General features: G+C 37.1%; 1 protein-coding gene across 1 annotated transcript in view; it reads left to right on the plus strand.

The window, feature by feature from the left end:
- Nucleotides 1-19,948, plus strand: part of PRIM2 (DNA primase subunit 2) — a 342,261-nt gene that overhangs the window by 158,301 nt on the left and 164,012 nt on the right. The window contains exon 8 of the mRNA XM_025925313.2: nucleotides 18,700-18,767. Within this exon, the coding sequence (XP_025781098.1) occupies nucleotides 18,700-18,767 (68 nt within the window). The remainder of the gene's footprint in view (nucleotides 1-18,699; nucleotides 18,768-19,948) is intronic.

A 19,948-nucleotide genomic window follows, 5' to 3' on the forward strand; every position in this document is an offset into this window, starting at 1 on the left:
TTGATGAAAAGTCGCAGTCTGCTGTTGCAAATGTCCACTTGGCTTAAATCCTTAAATCCTTTTACTATGAAGTGTCTATAATAAAAAAAAAAAAGTCTGCTGAGCACTTTTATGTAATGTTAATGTCACTTAAAAAAAACTCAGTGGAGATTTAGGACAAATATATGTATTTTTCAGTAGTTGACTTTAAAATTCTGTCAGCTGTCTGATAGTTCACATGCCAACACTGTTGAAGCCTCTTGGTAGGACTGATTTAGTTCATGCTGGCATTCATTTACATTTGATTAAAATGAACAAGCTGAGAGGGCAATATAAGTCAGGCACAGACAGCAGAACAGGAAAAACCAAGCTTTGCATTTGGTATACTGTGCTTTGTACAGGGGATCTTGCGGCCGTTTGTTTAAAGCACTTTATTAGAGAAAGTAACCTTGAAGAAGTGTAAGATGCAGATCTCTATTCCTCTCAATTTTAGAACTGTTGATGGTTCTTTAGTTGCAACAAAATGCATTTTTATGTCAAGATTGGCTGCTTTAAAATCATACTGATTTGGGCCTTTTTGTGTGTAGTAAGATCTTTTGGAACTAGTGTTGCCTAGGGGTTTTTGTTCCCTTTCTCTTTCCCTAAGATATGTAATAAAACATGAAGATGTCAGATATAAAGGATGGCTATTGCTCAGACTTGTCCTTTGCTTGTCTGGTTATCCATCATACACTATCAGCCTGATTGTGCCAGAAAGTATGAAATAATGTCATTTGAAAGCAATCAGTCAAATGATGTCAAGGTCTTTTAAAAGTCTCAACTAGCTGTTCTGATATCACAGGATGTTTTACAAATATGATATACTGAAATGATTACTCTTAGGAAATGTATCTTTAAACATGCTTTCTTTAGCCCTTTCTTGATTTCATACCTTGTGCTTTGATTCAGATGGGATAGGTGCACTTAATAGTATGTCATAGTGGTCTAGAATCCAAACCCTGTATACTATAACTTGCAAGAAATATTAGCGAGGGTCCATTCCATCACTAAAATGTCAGCTTATAGTTTGGGGCAGTCAGAACAATAGGCAATTTTTATAGCCACGTTATTAAAAAACAAAAAAAGAAAACCTTCTCTAGCTAAGCCAGCAGGTAAGGATTCTTTCAGTTTTGAGACCAGCATTTCTTCTTTACCATAGAATCTAGTAATTATCACGAACCTTAAAAATAATAGAAAAGGTCATAACCTGAAAGGAAATAGGGAATAAGAAAAATACCTGTTTTTCTTAGGAAAATAGAATTTTGCATGCAGTTTAAATTTACTACGTGATTTAAATTAATAATGAAATGGTTCGTTTTTATATACTAAGTAAATTAAATATAGGAGCTTGGGTCTGTGTTCTTAAAGGGATTGTATATTATTTGAAATGAGAAATGAGAAGACATCAGTGATTCAGGTTGTTACTTGTGATGATGCCTAATTTTGAAAAAAATAAAAGGAAGAAAGACAAGAATAGCATTTGGGGTACCCTGCTGTGTTTGTTGAAGCATTTCAAAATACATTTATTTCATATTCCTACTTACTTCCTTAATCATATTGATGAATTTTGTCTCTAAGTTTATGATAAACCCTTTTGAAAATGCATCTTATCTGATAGAAAACTGAGGTGAGAAGTCCAGTTCCATTGTTTAAATAAATGTCTTTACCACAGTAAAGAGATTATACTTTTCTATTTCCTTTTCATAATTAGAGTTTGTCACTGATTTTTATGTCCTAGCAATGGAAATTATTTTTCCTATTCTGATTTGTTTTCAATATAATCAGAAGTTCTATAATTAATCACAAGACTCTAATTTTGTGTAATTGGAAGCTAATCAAATATGTCAAGAAGCTCATGTCAGAAGGGCCTAAATATACAAATTCTTTATTAGAGGATAGAAATTATATAATAGTTTTATTTTTTTTTAAGTTTATTTGAGAGAGAGAGAGAGAGAGAAAAAGCATGAGTCAGAGAAAGTGGGGTGGGGGGGAGAGAAAGAGAGAATCCCAAGAAGGGCCCATGCGGTCAGCACAGATCCCGATGGGGGCTCAGACTCTGAACCATGTGATCATGACTTGAGCCAAAGCCGGACACCTAACTGACTGAAGCACCTTTTAGAGGAAAACTGTAGGACTACTTAATGAATCCAAAAATAGTGCAGTATCTCGCTTCAGGTTAGAGAAAGAAGCTATGAATGAGATGTGAAGGAGCACTGGGCTTTTTTACATTTAATTAAAAACACTTGCTATATCTACAAAGTCAGAGTCTCTATCAAGGAAGAAATCAAGGTGTTTTAAGACAGCAAGAAAATTAGGTCATAAAGGCAAGAAAAAGTAGCTGAAGTACTAAACAAATGAATACATTTTGCAGCATCTGTTAACATAAATGTTAGAAATATGTTGTTAGCCATCTGGGGCTACCATGCTTGAACTATACATTTGGATCAGTGATTTGAAGTTCAGCTGTGGAAGGAAATGGAACTCTTAAGTATCCTTGTTGATCAGTTGTTTTTAACAACCCAAGACCCTCCATTTCTTCAAGTGCCTTCCCAAGGACAGTGTTTTGTCACATAATACATAGCTGTTACTGATGCTTTAATAAAAATCCTATCCACTCCCTCTTTTCAAAATTTATTTTATTTTTATTTTTTTATCAATTTAATTTATTTTTTAAATTTACATTCAAGTTAGCATATAGTGGAACGAAGATTTCAGGAGTAGATTCCTTAATGCCCCCTACCCATTTAGGCCACCCCTCCCCCCCCACAACTTCTCTAGTAATCCTCTGTTTGTTCTCCATATTTAAGAATCTCTTCTGTTTTGTCCCCCTCCCTGTTTTTATATTATTTTTGTTTCCCTTCCCTTATGTTCATCTGTTTTGTCTGTTAACGTCGTCATATGAGTGAAGTCATATATTTGTCTTTCTCTGATTGATTTCACATAGCATAATACCCTCTAGTTCCATCCATGTAGTTCTGAATGGCAAGATTTCATTCTTTTTGATTGCCGAGTATACTCCATTGTGTGTATATATATATATATATATATATATATATATGCTACATCTTCTTTTTCCATTCATCCATTGATGGACATTTGAGCTCTTTCCATACTTTGGCTATTGTTGATAGTGCTGCTATAAACATGGGGGGTGCATGTGTCCCTTCAAAACAGCATACCTGTATCCCTTGGATAAATACCTAATAGTGCAATTGCTGGGTTGTAAGGTAGTTCTACTTCTAGTTTTTTCAGGAACCTCCATACTGTTTTCCAGAGTGGCTGCACCAGTTTGCATTCCCACCAGCAGTGCAAAAGAGATCCTCTTTCTCTGCATCCTTGCCAACATCTGTTGTTGCCAGAGTTGTTAATGTTAGCCATTCTGACAGGTGTGAGGTGGTATCTCATTGTGGTTTTGATTTGTATTTCCCTGATGATGAGAGATATTGAGCATTTTTTCATGTGTTAGTTGGCCATTTGATGTCTTCTTTGGAGAAGTGTCTATAAATTCTTCATAGATTTTGGATACTAACCCTTTAACTGATATGTCATTTGCAAATATCTTCTCCCATTCTGTAGGCTACCTGTGCTTTTTATTTTGATGAGGTCCCAGTAGTTCATTTTTACTTTTGTTTCCCTTGCCTCCGGAGACATGTTGAGTAAGAAGTTGCTGTGGCCAAGATCAAAGAGGTTTTTGCCTGCTTCCTCCTCAAGGATTTTGATGGCTTCCTGTCTTACATTGGTGTCTTTCATCCATTTTGATTTTATTTTTGTGTATGGTGTAAGAAAGTGGTCCAGGTTCCTTTTCTGCATGTCGCTGTCCAGTTTTCCCAGCACCACTTGCTGAAGAGACTGTCTTTATTCCATTGGATAGTCTTTTCCTGCTTTGTTAAAGATTAGTTGGCCATATGTTTGTGGGTCCATTTCTGGGTTCTCTATTCTGTTTCATTGATCTGAGTGTCTGTTCTTGGGCCAGTACCATACTGTCTTGATGAATACAGCTTTGTAATACAGTTTGAAGTCCGGGATTGTGATGCCTCCTGCTTTGGTTTTCTTTTTCAAGATTAATTTGGCTATTCGGGGTCTTTTCTGGTTCCATACAAATTTTAGGATTGTTTGTTCTAGCTCTGTGAAGAATGCTGGTGCTGTTTTGATAGATACTATCCACCCCCTTTGCTACACTCCCTATTGCTCTATCTCTACTTCCAAGTGTTAGTAAAAGTCCATGTCAACGGAAAAAGAATTCTTGTAGAAAATTAAAATATGTACTTAGACATACATATCTTTTGTGTCTTCACTTTACTAATGAACATAATTGTAGACCCTTTGACATTAGTTTTAGATTATTTAATAAATTTAAGTATGTAAGTGTAGTGCAGAATAGATTATGTTTAATTAAAATTTCCAGTATCAGCAGTGGTACATTGTTTAGTAATATTTAGAATGGAGATAAGTTTGCCAATGTAATGTGTAGCTTATGTCTGCCATTTATACCAGGAAACAGACTCAGCAGGAAGTTAAAGAATTGTGGACTGTACTACTTAAAGAAGATAAATAGCATGCACTATGAAAGCCACTCTTCTGTCTGGGCAGTCTTTTAAACATTTACTAGAAGCCTATAGATGCAGTTGGCAATTTCAGTGCACATAGTACAATTTATGTGCATATTTAGGAAGCTTTATGAAAAACTTCCACATAATATTTTGCCCAAGATTCATGGTTACAAATAACAAACAGAAAAGGAACAGTTTGGTTGTGGAAAACCCAGATAAGTATATTTCTTACCTTAAATGGGAAATTGAGAGATGTAAATTTAACTAAATTTGGTATAGATGTTTTGGGAGACAGAAATGATGAATGAAAATGTAATGAATAAGGAACTTTAGAACTTCTGTTACTGCCTCACAAATTTATTAAATGAATGAAAAACCTAGGAATTTAAGTGATTTTTAGAGTCTTTGCATATAAAGATTTATGGCTGAACAAATGTCAGTTCTGTCTCTGTGTAATTGTGGTAGTTATACAAAATGAGAGAGAATGTGGCCAGTGAAATCCAGCAGGGGCCAGAATCCTCCCAGCTGACTTCCCTATCGCAAATGTAGCACTGGAGATTTCTTTCAGGGAAGCTGGAAAGAGTATAGATGTGGTATATTATGTTTTCTAAAGCTTTAGGATGGCCAAATATTTATGACTAGATATATTAGGGAATGTAAAAAGTATAGATAGGACAGTAATGGTACTGTTTTACTCAATGGTAAAGTAAACATCTCTATAGTAAAACCAAGAAGGACAGGTTCTAGAATCAAATGCAAATTTTGGATAAGTATGTAAGACAAATACATGAGGCTAAAAAAAATTTGGTGCTTAGAACACAGAGGTCACCTGTTGCCTTTACTTGGGTGTTCCAGGTGTCTTTGGCTGAACAGTTTATGAAGCCCTCATGTGCCTTGGGGGTAATATCACTTTTAGGGATATTGTGAGGATAACAGTCTGTATAGAACTTCTAATAAAATGCCCTGCATGTAGTAAAAACATGAGGAGTGCTGGCTGTGTTGCTGTTGCCTCCACAAGAGCAGTCCTTTAAGAAGACAAACAGAAGTTTGACAATGCATTATCTCTTGGGTGCCAACATGAAAAACAAAATGTGTCAAATTCCACTTGCCAGATCTTTGTTTGGCTTGTGAGAAGTCTAATTGTGAAACTGCTTGCTATAGTAGCTTGAGAATTTTGAACCAAAATTATTGGAGTATTTTAGAAGTAAAATGATTTTATGGGTGTTTTACTTTATGGAAGAAAATCCAGTGATCCATGTACATTTATCACTGCATATCTCTTAATACCTTTTTTTCCTTGCTCAAGCAATTGTTTTACATTTCTAAGTGATGTAGAGCATCAGTAAGGTGCTTAGGTTAGCCTCTGAATAACAAACTTCTTTTCACACCATAGGTTTCATGATCAAAAATCAGCACTGGGATGTCTGCTTGCGTTATTCCCAGGTTTACTCTCTCAGTTCTTCATATCATCCAGACCCCTGAACTGGAAATATCTTGTTAACTCTGCACTGTTTATTATTCTTCGGCAATTAAACTACTTGGGCATGTTTAGAGCTCAAATGAAATCTATGCGTTTTGCTTGACAAGGTTGTTGGTTGGTTTTTAGAGCCTACATATTGAAAATCATGTTTGAGGCTACCTGATAGGGAAATTTTCATGTACTGAAGCATTGTACTGATGAAACCAAGTCTGTTTTGAAGATCAAGTAAGATAATGTGTGTGTGAGCCCAGTGAAAACCAGAAAGTACTGTGGGCATCTGAGCACTAGAGTGTTAGGATTAGTGATGAACAGCATCTCAGGCAGCCAAAGGGGAACATGAAACTGGGCAACAAACTTGGTTCCAGGAGGAAGGGGGAATATAATGTGTGTTCTCACAGTTTGGGATTTGTAATTGGGATCCATTGCTATTATAAGAAAATGGAGTTCAAAAAGAACAGGATTTTCCATTGGTTAACATCAGTGAAGTTAAAAGAGCAGCTGCTTCTAAAAGTTAATTTTACTTGGCATCTGCCTTGGTCCCAGTAATAAAAGTGATAGTTCTGTTCAGCAACCTGTGCTCTCTAGAGCTATATCTTTTGTTGCTGTAAGGCCTCCATTTAAATAAATTGTTGCCTTTAGATTTCAAAAAAGTTTTTCAACCTATAAATTTTTATCTCTTAGAATTGAGGCATAAGCATAATATATGCATCTTCAATTTAGAAAAGTGTTAGTATTCTAGATTTTGAGTTGGTATTCTTGGGTGAAGTAAGGTGCAGTGGAAGCCATCTCAAATCTTGTATGAAATGAGACTATGAAGGCATTTTGAAAAGCATTCCCACTTGTTCTTAATTTAAAAACACACCTGTTTAAAACTTGTGTCCACACAAAACCTGCACATGGATGTTTATAGCAGCTGTATTCATAATGGCCAAAAGTTGGAAGCAACCAGACATCCTTCAGGTGGTGAATAGATAAGTAAACCATGGTACATCCAGATGATGGAATGCTAAAAAGAAGTGAGCTATCAAACCATGAAAAGACATGGAAGAATCTTAAAATCATATTGCTAAGTGAAAGAATCCAATCTGAAAAGGCTACATACTCTCTTATTCCAACTATGTGATATTGTTGGGGAGGAAGGATTTCTTTCCCTCTGGGTCCTTCTGATATCAGACAGATTAATGGGGGAAAATTCAAGTTAATAGCATATGTATGGGGAATCGATATGGACATGGAAATTCTGAAGACAGCGTGACAGCGCACTGCTTGTATGACCTAAGGAGATGGATATGGTCTGAGGACACATAGGGGAGGAAACCATTAGCAGGAAGGTGAGGAGATGTTTGCAAAACCAAGGTTGCCCTGTTAGGTAGGGAAGTTTCTTAGGTAAAGAGGAATCACTGTTAATAGCTCTCTTTCTAGTATACGCCTGCAGTTGAAGGGGAAGTAAAGAGCTTTTCCTGAATCTGCTGGGTTTTGATTGTTTTGAACTCAACATAATGTTTATGTCCAAGTGGCCCATCTTGGGGTGGTCTGCCTGTGGTCCCTACAGTGTTCTAGCAAAGGCAAAACTAAGGAGACAGCAGAGTAGAAAGATAAGTGATTGCCAGGCATTGGGGAGGAGAGGGGAGAGGAAAGGAAGGGATGAATGGGTGGAACACAGAGGATTTTTAGGGCATTGAAACTGTTCTGTATGACACTAAAGTGGTGATACATGTATTATATATCTGTCCAAAACCATAGAATGTATAGCACGAAGAGTGAACCGTAATGTAAACTATGGACTTTGGGTTTGTCAACATAGATTCGTCAGTTGTAGTAACTGTGCCACTTTCATGGGGGATATTGGTAATGGGGGAGGTTATACAGATGAGTACATGGTAAATCTCTCTATCTTCCTCTCAGTTTTGCTGTGAACCTAAAATTGCTGTGAAAATAAAGTCTATTTAAAGTAAAAAAGTAAAAAACCAAACCAGAACAAAACCCACTAAATTTGGTGTCTGTGTCATTTGTAGATATATATAAATGCCACTGCCCTAATATCACTGGAAGAGAGAGTAAGTACGATTCTGCCTTTTTTGAGCAGAACAAGATGGTATGAAAGGAAAGGTCTAACTCGTGCTGATTACCTATCTTGGAGTTCTTTTAAGGTACAACTTTGATATTAGTGCATATTGTCATTCCTCTTGAGTTTTGTAAGGAAGGTGAAATCAGTGGTAGAGGGTAAAACCCCAGAGAACAAAATTGAGCAATATTTTCCAAGTGAGCATTGTTTTCTTGTCATTTTTATGTGTTTTAATTTAGCCAGTGTTGGGCGAGTCGTTCAGAAAGAAGGGATTTATTATTTTAAAATGAAGCCACCCTTTTGTTCTTCATTTTCAACTGATTGAGTCACCTTTGTTTTTGAAATGTCTATTGACTCTTAAAGAATCATGTACCGTATTTACCTATGTAGTTTAGCTCCTTGTGTATTTTTGCTCCTTCCCTTCATGCCCATCATTTGAAGAAGAAAATCATGATTTCTTTTTCCCCTTTCTACAGGGCCCTTTAAAAATTCTGCTTCAAAATAACAACTGGCTGATAGCACAGTCTCCTTTAACATGTTAAGAGCAGCAGCTTCACAGCTGGAGGCAGAATGCTGTCCTTAGCGAACATTTTCTTTTACAAACTGTAATTCATTTATTCCAGGTGTTTATTGAAAGAGTTAAAGGAGCTGTTGGTTGTATTGTCTTTCTTTCTCTCCCTCTCTCTAGTAAATCTGTAATTTCTTAGAATCAGTGTTACAAACTTTTAAGTCTATTGGCAAAATTCCTTATTTTTCTGATTACTCCCACTAGGGATAGCCCACACCAGGCATATAACCTCTAATCTCCCATTCCATATCCAGAGCAGATATTGGCAATCAGACGTCTTTCCTGGATGTAGCTTGGAATGAACCCTCCACACTGGGCTCTATAACCTACTTGTGAATAACAGTTGGACATCACTGCTTTATGTGTAATCCCTGGCCTTTTTTGCCAGCCCATGATTTTACCTGTGACTTACCTGCTGATAACACCTAAATTTATATCTTTAACCCCATATCCTCTCCTGGGCTCTAGCTCCACATATTCAGTTGCCACTTGGGTATTCAGAAGCACCTCAAATTCAGCATGCCAAAACACTTGATTGCCTTTCTTCTTCCCAACCTCCTCTTCCTATAGTTACTATGTTGCAGTTAATAGAATAATCTACCTGCCTAGATGTCCTCTATAGCATATGCTTCTGTTTTAGGCATAAAATTATGCGGAGTATACCTCCTTCATACTTCTCACATTCATGTCTTCCTTTCCACTTCCTTGCCACTGTTTCTATCATAGTTTGATTCTTTATCTTAGATACCTGGATCACTCACCTACAAACAGTTCCTCATACTGCTAGAAAATCACTCAGCCTTCCTTTCCTCTCTTGAACTGTTTCAAACACAAATGTATGCAGAATAAATGTATGCATGTACTTACCTCCAGGATCATAATTCTAAAAATTACTCTTTCCATGCTGATCTGATTTGAGTGGAAAGTCTCAGAAGAAAATATTTGTGTGTTTGCCTTACTCTTGAAAAGATAGGAGAGCCAAGCATGCTTTATATCTGTGGTTTCCATCCTTGAGTAGATTAATCTTCTGATTGCTATTTGAATTTAAATTTTCTTGCAACTTTGTGTCCTTTTGAGCTGGAAGTGTTGTAAGACTCCTTTCAAAATAACTTCTCTACCAGGAAGTGCATCCCATTTAGTTAACAATAGTATCTTGAAAATTGTTTAACATAGCTCCTTCATTATGTAACAATTTACATAAATGACAAAGGACTTTTTTCTTTTTTTTACATCTAAGTGAGCTGTATTTGAATAGAATCACTTGTACACTGTTCCTGACTCATTTTCTGTAAATTTTTGAAGCGGATGTGTCTTGCCAGGTTATGGTTTTTTCATGGGTGTTCACTGTAGAAGACTTTTAACTTTGATGTATGTTTTAAACTTTCAGTATTGTTGGGAAAATTATATTTTAGTAGACATTTTTGTTTTATTTGTAGCTATTATTGAATGACCAAAACAAAACAAAACAAAAAAACCCACATCAAAAGACATAGATTAGAAGGAAGGAACTATGTCGTGATTACTTTTTAGTATTTAGATTACTGTTATAGTATATCCATAATTTGAGTTTTGGACTGGTTTTTTTTTTTTTAAATTTTTTAATGTTATTTTTGAGAGAGAAAGAGACACAGAGTGCAAGCAGGGGAGGAGCAGGGAGAGGGAGACACAGAATCTGAAGCAGGCTCCAGGCTCTGAGCTGTCAGCACAGAGCCCGACGCGGGGCTGGAACTCACTGACCGCGAAAATATGACCTGAGCGAAGTCGAACGCTTAACCAACTGAGCCACCCAGGTGCCCCTGGACTAGTGTTTTTGGGCTACTTGTTTCCTTTGAACTAGGGAGCTATAGTTTCAACTGCATTGAGTGCTTCCCCTCATTGTAAAAGGAGGACTTAAGATACTCCAGTCAGCTAGAAATGAAAAGAGAAATGTGTGTGGTCCCTCTAGTTGATAGGTCATATTTACTTACGAAAACTTGAGAAATGCAACACCAAAAAGGCCAGTGTCTAGGGGAGACTTTTCTAAGCTCATGGTTCCATTGGAAATGTTTGAGCGAGGTGAATCTTTCATCTTCTCTACAGTATTTATTGAGTGCCTACTGTATGCCACACCATATGCCGTTTTAAGTAGTGGGGGAAAAGTGGGGGGCAAGACAGAATAGACAGAATTTATATTCTTTTGGGAAGAGAAAGACACAAATAAGCAGAGTAATAAGGTGATTTCAGATAGTGATGAATGTTGTGAGATGACTGAATAACAATACCGGCAGAGAGGGTGCTGCTTTACCAGGAGTGATTAGGGAAGGCCTGTGGGCAGAAGTTACATTTGAGCCAAGTTGCAAATAATGCTAAGGAAACTTCAGCGCAAAATTTGGGAATCTTCAAGACTGAAAGTTTATGGGTTGGTGGTTCTTGAAGAGCACTGCCCTGTTCTGAAAAGTGAAGGAAATAAGAGGAGACAGAATCACACTGGGATCAGGCAAGGGCCTTTGACTGCTTTACAGGTGTAGTGTGATTTGCTGGGAATCGTGGAGAGTGCTGTCTACCGTGGGGATGCTGATTTCAGGAGCTAGCACAGGTTCTACGCGAGTGCGGTAGCTAGCTGCTTATGGTCTAAAGAACCCAGTTTCTGGGTCACCTGGGTGGCTCAGTTGGTTAAGCATCCGACTTTGGCTCAGGTCATGATCTCACAGTGTGTGGGTTCGAGCCCCATGCTGGGCTTTGTGCTGATAGCTCAGAACCTGCGGCCTGCTTCGGATTCTGTGCGTCCCTCTCTCTCTGCTCCTCCCCCACTAGTGCTCTGTCTCTGTCTGTCTCTCTCTCTCTGTCTCTCTCTCTGTCAAAAATAAATAAACATTAAAAAAACAAAAAAAAGATCCTGGTTTCCTCAGAAGTATAGTGACAAAGTTGGACCACATGCCTGCAGACTTTCTCTTGTGTTTTGTACCTTTGAATCTATGTGGTATTTATTGGCATTAAAAGGAGAATTGTTAGGGGCACCTGAATGGCTCTGTTGTTTAAAAATCTGACTCTGGATTTTGGTTCAAGTCATGATCTCACAGTTTGTTGTATCAAGCCCTGCATTGGGCTCTGTGCTGACAGCACTGAGCCTGCTTGGGATTCTCTCTCTCCCTGTCTCTCACCCCTCCCCCTCCCCCCACTTGCATGCATGCATGCACACATGCTGTCACTCTCTCTTAAAATAAATAAAACATTTAAAAAAATTTTAAAAGGAGATGGCAGAATCCCTTATTTTTTGTACTTACATATAGTGCAAAATGCTAGATATACTCAGTGATACTGACCGTTAAAATGACATTTTTTTAAGAATCCGTAATCTTGGGGCACCTGGATGGCTCAGTCAGTTAAGCATCTGACTTTGGCTCAGGTCATGAACTCATGGTTTGTGGGTTCGGCCAGCGTTGGGGTCTGCACTGGCCGTGCAGAGCTTTCTTGGGATTCTCTCTCTGCCCCTCCCCTGCTCCAGTGCTCTCCCTCTTTCAAAATAAATAAGTGTTAAAAAAAAAAAAAAAAGAATCAGTAATCTGTTATACTTGTCTAAAAACCACACAAGCCTTGCATTAGTTAATTCATTTTACTAGATGCATTCTTTTTTTTTTTTTTTTTTTTTTTTATTTTTTTTTAAAAAATTTTTTTTTTTTTCAACGTTTATTTATTTTTGGGACAGAGAGAGACAGAGCATGAACGGGGGAGGGGCAGAGAGAGAGGGAGACACAGAATCGGAAACAGGCTCCAGGCTCTGAGCCATCAGCCCAGAGCCTGACGCGGGGCTCGAACTCACGGACCGCGAGATCGTGACCTGGCTGAAGTCGGACGCTTAACCGACTGCGCCACCCAGGCGCCCCTAGATGCATTCTTAATAATGAAAGGACATTCTGACAGCTCACCCCAACCTCTCAATAGTAATAAGAAATAAAGTATATGTTATGTCAACTTTTTTTTATGGTTCCCATGAAACATCCCCACCTCAAACAGCCCATTTAGCCATCACAGATATAAACTGTGATAGATCTTCCTTCTCTTTCATTGTTACATGTCAAGGACATTGCTGTATTTTTTTTAATTAAAAACAAACAAAATGTGCAAACCAAAGCCTATTTAAACTAGACAATTATTCATTTCATGTTATAGAGAAAAGTTTTTAATGTTGAAAATCTTATGATAGTGTATTGCTTTTTTGTAAGGCTGACAGTTGTGATTCAGTTTTGATTTAGATTTAGTTTTGCTCAAAGCATGAATTTGAAAAGCTTTAACCATGAGATGTAGATATGGATATATTTGCATGGAGTTATACACTTGGAAGTTTTTCGATTTGTGACACATTAAAATTTATTAAATATCTGTTATGCCAGTGCTGGGGATGCAGTGCCCCTCATAGTCCAGGTAATGAACTCATAGCTACTTGGGCTCAGAAAGAAATTTCAGAAGAAATGATGGAGCCAGCAGTCCCTAAAATGAGGTTTATGTTCTGTCAGCAAAAGGTCAGCAGATGGCTTTAAAGAGCTTTGGAAAGAGCTTTATAACCTCATCTGCTTACCATGAAGAGATACATGCTCTTTTTGAAAATGCTAATTGTTTTAAAAGTTGAAAGCAAAAACCTTTGGAAGATTCAAAATCTTCCTTGAAATAATTTTACTCAGAGCATTGACCAGTGATTGAGGAATTATTCTTGTCAGTGATTAAGACGTTTGAAAATAAGTTGTAGGGAATGGGAAGCGGTGAGATGGGAGTCAAATCATTAAGTATATGTGTTCCAGAAACTGGAGCTATGGCAGATTTCTACCTGATATGCTCCCGTTGTGTCTTGTGCAATTGGCAGAAACTGTATACAGGCATATCTTGTTTTATTGTGCTTTGCAGATACTGCGTTTTTTTGTTTTTTTTTTTTATAAATTGAAGGTTTGTGGCAACCTTGCATTGAGCCAGTCTATCAGTGCCATTTTTCAAATTACATTAGCTCACTTTGTCTCTATGTTACTTTTTGGTAATTCTGCCAATATTTCAAACATTTTCGTTATCATTATATTTGTTATGATGATCTATGATTGGTGATATTTGATGGTACCATTGTAATTGTTTTGGGGCACCACAAGTTGTGCCCACAGAAGATAGTAAACTTAATTGATAAACGTTTTCTGTGTTGTGTTTGACCAATCACCCATTCCCCTGTCTCTCTCTCCCCTTGGACCTTCCTCTTCCCTGAGATGTGTAACAATCTTGAAGTTAGGCCAGTTAATAATTCTAAAATGGTCTCTAAGTGTTTGGATGAGACAAGTGTTCACTTGTCTCTCACTTTATTTTTATTTTATTTATTTATTTATTTTTTTAATTTTTTTCAACGTTTTTTATTTATTTTTGGGACAGAGAGAGACAGAGCATGAACGGGGGAGGGGCAGAGAGAGAGGGAGACACAGAATCGGAAACAGGCTCCAGGCTCCGAGCCATCAGCCCAGAGCCTGACGCGGGGCTCGAACTCACGGACCACGAGATCGTGACCTGGCTGAAGTCGGACGCTTAACCGACTGCGCCACCCAGGCGCCCCTGTCTCACTTTAAAGAAATAAGCTTTGTGAGGAGGGCATGTTAAAAACTGAGATGGGCCTAAAGCTAGGCCTCTTGTACCAGTCAAGTTGTGAATACAAAGGAAAAGTTCTCAAAGGAAATTAAAGGTGCTACTCCAGTGAACACATGAATGATAAAAGCAAAACAGCCTTATTGCTGTATGGAGAAAGTTTTTATGATCTGGATAGAAGACTGAATCAGCCATAACATTCCCTTAAGCCAAAGCTAATCCAGAGCAAAGCTCTAACTCTGTTTAATTCTGTGAAGGCTGACAGAGGTGAGGAAGCTGCAGAAGATAAGTTTGAAGCTCCCAGAGGTTGTTTCATGGGGTTCAAGGAACTATGCTGTCTCTATAGCATCAAAGTGCAAAATGAAACAGCAGGTGCTGATGTAGAAGCTGCAGCAAGTTATTCAGAAGATCTAGCCAAGATAACTAATGAAGGTGGCTCCACTAAACAACAGATTTCCGACGTAGATGAAACAGCCTTATATTGGAAAAAGATGCCATCTAGGACTTTCATAGCTAGAGAGGAGAAGTCAATGTCAGGCTTCAAAGCTTCCAAGGACAGGCTAACTCTTTTATTAGGCCTTAAGGCAACTGGTGGCTTTAAGGTGAAGCCAATGCTCTTTCTTTATCATTTTGAAAATTCTAGGACTCTTTAGAATTATGCTACATCTACTCTCCTTGTGCTCTGTAAATGGAACAACAAAGCCTGAGTGATGGCTCATTTGTATACAGCATGGTTTACTGAATATTTTAAGTCCACTGTTGAGACCTCCTGCTCAGAAAAAAAGATTCCTTTCAAAATATTGCTGCTCATTGACAATGCTCACCCAAGAGCTCTGATGGAGATAGAGAACAAGATTAATGTTTTCATGCCTGCCAATACAATATATAAGGAGTAACTTCAACATTCAAGTCTTATTAATTAAGAAATGTATTTTGTGACATTGTAGCTGCCATATATAGTGATTCCTCTGATGGTTCTGGGAAAATAAATTGAAAACCCAGACAGGATTCAACATTCTAGATGCCATTAAGAACATTTGTGATTCATGGGAAGAGGTCAGAATATCAACATTAATAGGAATTTGGGAGGAGTTGATTCCAACCCTCATGGATGACTTCAGGGGTTCAAGACTTCAGTGGAGGAAGTAGCTGCAGATGTGTTGGAAATAGCAGGAGAACTAGGCTTAGAAGTGGAGCCTGAAGATGCGCTTGAATTGCTGCAAGCTCATGATCAAACTTGAACAAACGAGGAGCTACTTCTTATGGATGAGCACAGAAAGTGGTTTCTTGAAATGGAATGTACTGGTAAAGATGCTGTGAAGATGGTTGAAATGATAACATAGGATTTAGAACATGACATAAACTTAGTTGAGGAAGCAGCGGCAGGGTTTTAGACGATTGGCCCTAGAACTTCTGTGGGTATAATGCTATCAAACAGCATTGTGTGCTACAGAGAAATCATTCCTGAAAGGAAGAGTTAATGGTTGTGGCAGACTTCTCTTTTATTTTAAGAAATTGCCACAGCCACCTCATCCTTCAGCAGACACTACCCTGGATCAGGCAGCTGCCATCTACATTAAGGCGAGACCCTCTACCAGCAAAAAGATTATGACTTGCTGAAAGCTCAGAGGACGGTTAGTATTTTTTAGCAGTAAAGTACTTCTGAAGTAAGTACATTTTTTTTAGACGTAATGCCATGCATACTTAATAGGCTACAATATAGTGTAAATATAACTTTTATGTGCACTGGGAAACCAGACAATCTACTTGATTCACTTTTTTTGCAATATTTGCTTTATTATGTTGGTCTGGAATGGAACCTGCAGTATCTCTGAAGTGTGCCTGTAGTCAGTCACACTCATCCTGTGCCCAGTGTTTCAGCAGTGGGGCTCAACAGGACATTGTAGAATGTCTAATGAAAGAGCAGGTGTAATAACTTCAGACTAATGAGGGGAATGGTTAACTTTCATTTTGAAAATTTCAATTTGGCCTTTGTGTGGAGAATAAATTAGGGAAGAGGCAAGAGTGGAAGCAGAAACAACAGTGGGTGGAGATGTATTAATAGTTTAGGAAAAAGTAAATGAAGGCTAAGATTATGATAGCATTCAGTTGAGAAATATTCTCTGTATGGAATGAACAATATATTTTGAAATATATTTCAGTTACTGGAGTGTTTTTGTTTGCTTTCATTTAGAAAAGACAGTTTGATTAGAAAGCATGCTATGTAGATTGACAGAAGTAACTGAAAAAGCCCAGTCTGTCTTCTCCATCTGTTTTCAGAAAATTCACTTTTGAAATATCTAGATAAATTTTCTTTCTTGAGCATAACTCTGGTTCTGAGCCATGCAATCTCTTAGATGACATTTTATTAAGGGATTTGACACTAGCAGATATTGTGTGTATTAAAGTGTTATGTTTATAAAATTTTGGCTCTTTTTAAGTTAATTTATTTTGAGAGAGAGCGAGTACACACTTGGAGAGGAGCAGAAAAAGAGAATCTCAAGCAGGCTCCACACTCTCAGTGCAGAGCCCAATGTGGGGCTTGAACTCACAAACCGTGAGATCGTGACCTGAGCTGAAGTCAAGAATGGGATGCGGGGTGCCTGGGTGGCTTAGTTGGTTAAGCGTTCGATTTCGGCTCTGGTCATAATCTCGTGGTTCATGAGTTTGAGCCTTGCCATCAGGCTCTCTACTGTGTTGTTTTAAATGAAAAAACAAAAACAAAAAAAGAGTTGGATGCTTAGCTGACTGAGCCATTCAGGTGCCCCAAAAGTGTTTTGTTTATAAAACCTTATAAAACATACAACATTTTATGTCATGAAGTATAGATTTAACATTTCTTAGAGATACTGAGAGTCTTTTGGCTATGCTAAATTTGCAGCAGACTGTCTCACTTTATTTTAAATTAGTTGATGACTGTTGACTTGTGTTAACTCTTGTCCCAAAGTGGGAATGTCTCTCCATTTTATTAATTAGATGATTTAATTAGAATGACTTCACATGTGGCATTTTGGTCAACATTTTTCCCCCACAAGCATAGTATATATTAGATGTTTTAAAAGTGATTTTATTTTACTTGTATAATACTAAAAATTAGGTGTTATGAGTTAAATGTGTTTTGTTTTTAGAACATTTTAATTAATGTATGAAATAATTAGAAAGGATACCCTGTATAAAAGCAAAGGCTATCTTTCAGTTTGTCATTTGCCTTAAGGCAGGTTCTGTTTTGTGAACTGTCAAATAATTCACTGGTACATTTCAAGATCTATTTTGACATAATAGGATCTAGAAGAAATCTTTTACATTTGTTTTGGTGTTTTAATAAGGTTACTTCAGGCTCTCTGGTTGCTTTGGATGAATGTTTTTACTTTGGGGGAGTTAAATTCTTATAGTATAAGAGGGCTTTCTTTTAAGAACAGAAAAGAATGAGAGATACATAGAGATATAATTAATATTGCAATAAAGTATAGCAGAGGCTTACATTTTCATGATAAACTTTCAACCTGAGGTATAATATTTAACAATAAGGCTTTGAATCTTACATTTTCTTTTCTAGATAAGTTTGGTGTCAGTTGTCAATATTAAATACTTTTGAGTTGCTTTTGTGTTTAAAAGATATTCTTGGTTTCTTATAGTAATGTGGTTCTCAGAATGAAGGAGTACATGGTAGAGAGAGAGAAAAAGAGAAAGAGAGAGTGTGTGTGTGTGTGTGTGTGTGTGTGTGTGTGTGTGTGTGTGTGTGTAACCAATTCTGCATGTAACCAATTTCACAGTGGCTTAGCTATAAATGAAAGTTCCTCTCCCCAGTTTCTTCATCATCCCAGGATTCAGTGCTACAAAGTTGGTTGCTACAAATTTAGAAATTTTTCCATTTTTATTTACAAAGATAATGTATGTATATTTTTTAATTTTTTAATGTTTGTTTATTTTTGAGAGAGAGATAGAGCGCAAGTGGGGTAGGGGCAGAGAGAGAGGGAGACACAGAATCCGAAGCAGGCTGCAGGCTCTGAGCTGTCAGTGCAGAGCCCAATGCAGGGCTCACACTCATGAACCACAAGATCACAACCCGAGCCAAAGTCAGACGCTTAACTGACTGAGCCACCCAGGTGCACCTACAAAGATAATATTTTTATAACTAGAAGTTTTCTCATGAACTCATGAAAAGATGTTCTCAAGATATTCTTCTCTTATTCTTTGCTTTACCTCCTTTTTCTTTACTTCTAAACTCAGTGACCTACCCTGCAAAACTTAGGGCCATGTAGTTAGCTTTACTCACATGTGTCAGCTTTCTGTGCAATTCTTTAATTTAAAAAAGAAAAAAATTGTGCTTACATTTTAAGTACCCCCTCTCCCCGTTTTGCATTTAGTGTTCAGATGTGTTCCATAATTGATCTTTGCCGTTTTTACTAACCCTGTTCTCTGCTTTTAGTTAACAGCCAGGTCCTTGCCTGCTGTGCAGTCAGATGAGAGACTTCAGCCTCTGCTTAACCATCTCAGGTAATAAGATGACATAACCCTTCTTATGCTTATGATTACAAGTGCATCAAAGTGGGCAAAGTGTATTAAAGTGATTAAAACCCCTTCAGTTACTAAAAACTTAACAGTTTTTGTTCCTAGCTTTAATTCTGTGATGCAAGTTGAAGTTCTTAATATATTACACTTGCTACCCTTGACTTTGGGGTCTGTTCGAAGATTTTTAATTCCATGAAAGTATGTAGAACTAGTTGATAAGTTGAAGTTAAAACAAGCAGAGGTGACTAACTACAGAAAGATCTCAAAGGAATGAGCTATTTACATGCAAAGTGAAAGCATACTTCTGGGACCCGCACAATTTTATTGGGGATAGATGAAATAGGTAGGATTTGTTTTCTAAATACAAGAATAATATATTCTCATTATTTTTTAAAAAATTAGAAAGTATAGGAAAGGGAAAGGAAAAACCCATCATTACCACTCAGAAGTAATACTTCCTTCTGTGCTGTTTTGGAACCTAGTGTTGAAATTATACTTTACATTTGCTGGGTTTTTTTTCATTTTAAAATAAATGCAAGACTTTTCTGTTATTAGCCTCTCTTCAAAAACATTATTTTTAGTGATTGCATGGTATTTTATTGTATGACTGTACTGTAGTCTATTCATCCTTTTGGGGGCATTTAGATCATTTCCAGTTCTTTTCACTAGTGTAAAAAATGCCATATGTTAATCTTTGTATTTTTTTATCATTTTCTTAGCATAGGTTCTCAGAAGTGCAATTACTTTGTCAAGGCATAGGAACCATTTTAAAGATTTAAGTATATGTATTTTTCAAAAACCTTATCCTGCTTATATTTTTATATTATACAAGATCGCCCATTTTACTGTACCCTGAAGAAGAGAGGACAACTAAAACCATTGCTAATTTAATAGTTAATCACAGAGGATACTATTGTGACCAAGTACATTTCATTGATTCTTAGTAAGAATGATCCTAAAACATTTTATTATCCATTTTCATTTTGGAGTGGAATTAACTATTTGTATATTTGTTCATGTGTTGTTAGAATCTCCTCATTTTATTTGATCTTACGTATTCTAGATGTAAAGGATAGTAATTCTGAGGTGTATTTGTTACTACATATTTTTCTTGAAAGTTTTTGAAAATGGTGCATTATCCATCATACCTATGTTTTCAAGTTTTA

The sequence above is a fragment of the Puma concolor genome, chromosome B2, assembly GCF_028749965.1.
Source record: "Puma concolor isolate L17-30 chromosome B2, mPumCon1.1.hap2, whole genome shotgun sequence".
NCBI classification, from domain to species: Eukaryota; Metazoa; Chordata; class Mammalia; order Carnivora; family Felidae; genus Puma; species Puma concolor.